Below are 4,957 nucleotides of genomic sequence, written 5' to 3' on the forward strand. Positions count from 1 at the left end.
ATAAAACACACACACACACACACACACACACACACATATATATATATATATATATATATATATATAATGTATTAATGCATTAATATAAAAAGTACAGATCTTACAGTTCTGCATAAACTATGTAATTTTGCAGTTCTTAAAAAAACTGCTAGTAACTTGGTCTTGTTTAATTAAATAATAATAATAATAAAGTTTAAAAAATATTTTATAAAAATAAATGTTTTACATATATATTTTTAATTATTTAATTATTTAAATATATTGTTAATATAGTAATATTAAATATACCAATATATAATGTTAATATACTGAAATATAAAATATTAATTTTATTTTTAATAATATATTTAATATACTGTTTTAAATTATGAATATTTTATTAGTAAAAAATAAAAAAAAATATATTATAAATTTGTAATCTTTATTATTTGAATATTAAAAAGTATCATTCTTAGAGTTCTGCTTTATATATTCTTGCAGATCCTTGGCGAGTAACTTGGTCTTGTTTACTTGCCAAACCTTTTTACTCACTGTACTTACTAGTGCTGGCCAATATTAATTTTGGACCATCTACATAATTCATATACATACAAGATCTATTATCCTAGCTCATTATGAAGTTATTATTAAGAATTACAATTATATTAATTAAAATATTTTGAGATGAACATGTAACGCATTTCAATGAGAAGATCATTTTTTCCAAACCTCCAGATTTAGGGCCGGTTTCAAACGAGCCTTCAGGTGGTGTCCCTTCATCCAGGTATCCAGCTACGATGAACTCGAGCTCCGTCCCACCCGTCTCCACCCATGCAACCAGAGCAGCATGTGCACCCTGTCCCGCATCGACACCAGCGTCCACGGCGACGACCCGCGCCGCAGCAACCGCAAGAGCACCAAGTCCCTGCAGTGTCAGGTGGAGGTCAAAGACGAAAGCACAGCAGCGACTAAACTCTGTCTTCACAGAGAGCCCACATTCGCAACCGAGCAGCTCAGTTGAAGGGCCAGACCAGACGTGCATCGGATTGTGGTTCTGTTAGAGGTGCTCCATTACAGACCTAAAACAAAGTGAATACATCCACAGGTTTTGTATAAACAACGTACTGTACATTTCAGAGTGTGCATTGAGACTAAATGCACTCAAACCTGCAGCATGATGAAGTAATACTGCCTCCAAGTGGAGAACTGTGAATGTTTTCAGTGTAGTCTAGCATACTACTCAATGCATGCTGCTTAGTATATACTGCATACTGCCTTCTTTTTTCTTGAAATACAGCACAGCATAGTACATATTATGCAATGATAAACATTTAAAACATGGTATGCTACACTACAGATTCATCACTTCATCATGTTGCATGATTATCTAGGAAATACAAATTATCTGATTCAGTTTTGTAAAAAAAAAAAGGATAATGCTAAAATGATGCTAAAATTCATGCTTGTGATTCATTTATTTCAGTAGAATTGGACTGTCGAGTGTGTCCTGCACAATTTGACAGCTGTTTTCTTTGTATCCCTGTTGAAAAAAAAAAACATATGCTGGTTAGGTATGTTTTGAAGCTGGGATGCTGGTTTATGCTGGTCCTTTGCTAGTTTAAGCTGGTCCTTTGCTGGTTTAAGCTGGTTCTTTGCTGGTTTATGCTGGTCCTTTGCTGGTTTATGCTGGTCCTTAGCTGGTCATGTGCTGGTCCTAAACTGGTCCGACCAGCTTAAGACCAGCACATGACCAGCATAAACCAGCAAAGGACCAGCATAAACCAGCATCCCAGCTTCAAAACATACCTAACCAGCATATGCTGGTTTTTTCAACAGGGATTACATGAACATGTGTATTCTGTGTTTTTTGAACATAGCCAGCACTTCTCCTTCTGTATGAAAGTGTATTTCAGTTTGAACTTTTGTAAGGGAGATTGACTTCAAAAGTTGAATTGAATGTACATTTTACTGTAATAACACATCTGAGCCAACAAACTTATAGCCAGATTTTAAACGTGTGCTGTCAGATGAATCAGTGTCATGAAGCAATGTCAGGAAATGGGGAGCTAAATGATTTTAAATAATAGTGACAGAAATAATAAGCTTTGCTTGAAATTCGTAAAACGTGCACAAAGTTTCGTGAATAAGATCTGATGAATGTATATAAAAGACTACAATAACTTAACTATACAGTTTTATTTCTTTTGAGAACAATTTGAGTTTTGTTCATGTTTGATATATTACAGTTTGTGCTGTATTTATGATGTACTGTAAATGTTAACACCACTGATAATGTGCTTGTGGTTTGTATTGTGTGCAAAGTTAACTTTTTATTACCTAAAATCACAAACGTATAGTCTTTCAAATGGATGTGGTAAAATGCTTTTTACGTTTAAATGCATTGATGATGTTTTTCCAGCTTTTAAGCCTGCTTTGATCTAAACTAAAGATATTTGTGAAAAACTAATCATGTTGGTATGGCCACATTGTTTTGATGTTGAGCATGAACATAGATTTATTAAAGTGAACGTCAAAAATGAGCAAAACATTCTTTGTTAGAATCAAGTTCTTTGCAAAACAACATTTAACTTGTTTAAAGCAATTAACTAGCATGACAGATGGAGGTTTTTAAGCTTTAGCACAAACTTCACCAGACAGGAATCATTATTAAGTTAATAATGTATAAACTACGAGTGACTTATTCGGACTATAAGTTATAGGCGTGTTATATGTAGGCCTAGATCTTTCTTTTGAGCTCATCAAGCTTTGCTTATATATGGTTGCTAAGCTTAGTGTTAACAATAATGCTGGTGCAGTTACAGTCACGTGTGTACTTTGGACTATTTCGAAATCCAAATTCATTCTTATTTCCTTGAGAATTTTTGTTAGATTGAACAAGCGTGCGATGGTTTGGAAAACTGCTAAATGAACCGAAGCAAGCGCAATGCACGTTCAGTTTTGGCATATGTGGCATGTTGTTTTAGGTCATTGCAACCACTAGATGGCGCAATTGTCTGTATTTTTAGTGAAAGCCATTTTGAAGGTTAAAAAAAAAACATTTCGGCCAGGAACACATTGTTCCTACAGCAACTTAAATCCAGTGTCAAGATGTTGTTTATGTTGAATTTTGAAGGATATGTTAATTTCCTTATGTAAACCCTAAAAGCATACAGCAATATGCAACAGATAAGAACTTCAACCTTATGAAGAAGAGAATTGTTCATATTTAGGATGCTTAATGTCGGACTGTGTGATTGCATGTAAATGCATGAAATGTATTCTCATATCTCTTTTTTAGTATAATGCAAAAGGCACGTATCACATGACTTCCTGTTTATCGCCGATAAATCCCTTACTCAAAATATCTTCCAGAATCTCCCTTCCTATTCCCTGTTGAATGAACCACTGCCCAGCTATTGACTTCTGATCTAGTAAAGACAGGAAAAACAACCTTTACTGCTACTGGGCATAAAAAATATCTTTTTATGCATGCATCAAAGCTATGTTTGAGGTATGGAAACATTAACACTGTCTCTGAAAGCAAAAAAAAGTAATTATTGTAAAAGATGCTAGTTTTGCTAGGACCCTCACGAATGCATAATTGTATGCACCAGCTGCCTGCATTGAAGATTTGGTGGGTTATTTAGATAAATGGGAAGATACCAAATTTGGGTGTCAGAGGGGGATGCTGAGTTCAGTCTGTCACGTGTGATGGTGTGCACATGTACTGTATGACCCAACCCCTCCCATACATCCATCCAAACACAGCTCACAAATAGTGCAGCGTCACACCAGTGTCTGCTCACAGAGGGTATCGATGTATGTGTTGTTTTGGTCTCTTTTGGCTCTCACTAACTTTCAAGGTCAGTAAATTGCTCTGATGAGTCAACAGCTCCCACTTCATCTGAACAACAATGCCTGGTCTAATATTTCCAGGTATGATCATGTAATCTCAGGTCTTTTCGTGAAAAGTCTGAGTCACTTCCTGGACTTTATAAAGAATATATAATAATATCCAAGGCTCATTTACGAAATATGCACAGACTTAGGCACAATATGTATTGAATTGACATTGCGTATCTGAGCAAACATAAGCTCATCATATTGTCTCTTAATCACCAACAGCATATTTCAGAGTTGATTATATAATACTTATTGTTTTTTAAGAAATATGTGATAAAGTTAAGCCCTAAGAGACCCACAATCATGACACAGTTGAGAAAAACTGTAATGACACAATAGCTGGCTTGAATCACAGAAAGCCTTTGTGAGAACTCATATTACATCTCAGCTGGAGTTTGGCCGAACACATGGGAGACTCTCAATTTTATGATCTGATCAGCCTAAAACTGAACGTTTGAGCCTCAATTCTGTGAGATCTAATCTAATAGAGCGTGTGACTGTAGAAACACCATTCCTACAGTCATGCAATAGCACCGACAGCATCATGCTTCGGGAATTCTTCTCTGAGGAAAGAAGAAGGATGGTAGGAAAAATGTTCGAGTACAAAACGTACTGAAAAAAAAACCTCCCTGAAGAGAATATGCTTCAGTCTGCATGAGCTCTGGGACTGGGAAGATGAGTTTTGTTCAAATCTCAACAGGACGATGACCAGAGAAATGCCCTCAATCCTAAAAGAGAAATGTCCTGGAGCGACCCAGTCAAAGTCCAGACTATGATCCAACTTAGCATCTGTGGAATAACATAAAAGCTATGGTTCACATTCAGTTCCCATTCAGTCTGATTGAGTTTGAGCAATGCTGGAACGAAATGGGCAAACATTCCAATGTCAAGATTTGCAATGCTGATAGAGACTTGAGCAAGGAAAATGCAACTACTGGCAAAGGTAGTCCTGAGGGTTTTAAAATTGTATTAAATTATGTATACATTTGATATACTTTTAATGTATTCTGTTTTCATGATTTCAATGTATTTCAACACAGTGGCATGACAACACCGGCCCTCGTGACCAAAAAGA

At 35.7% G+C, this 4,957-nt stretch overlaps 1 protein-coding gene across 1 annotated transcript in view; it reads left to right on the plus strand.

Annotated features, from left to right (window-relative positions):
* LOC107657987 (neuromedin-K receptor-like) overlaps positions 1-1,324 on the plus strand; it is a 21,196-nt gene extending 19,872 nt beyond the window's left edge. The window contains exon 6 of the mRNA XM_016446345.1: positions 715-1,324. Within this exon, the coding sequence (XP_016301831.1) occupies positions 715-1,000 (286 nt within the window). The 3' untranslated portion in view covers positions 1,001-1,324. The remainder of the gene's footprint in view (positions 1-714) is intronic.
* The last annotated feature ends 3,633 nt before the right edge of the window (positions 1,325-4,957 follow it).

This window comes from Sinocyclocheilus anshuiensis, unplaced genomic scaffold, assembly GCF_001515605.1.
Source record: "Sinocyclocheilus anshuiensis isolate Anshui unplaced genomic scaffold, SAMN03320099.WGS_v1.1 scaffold471, whole genome shotgun sequence".
NCBI classification, from domain to species: Eukaryota; Metazoa; Chordata; class Actinopteri; order Cypriniformes; family Cyprinidae; genus Sinocyclocheilus; species Sinocyclocheilus anshuiensis.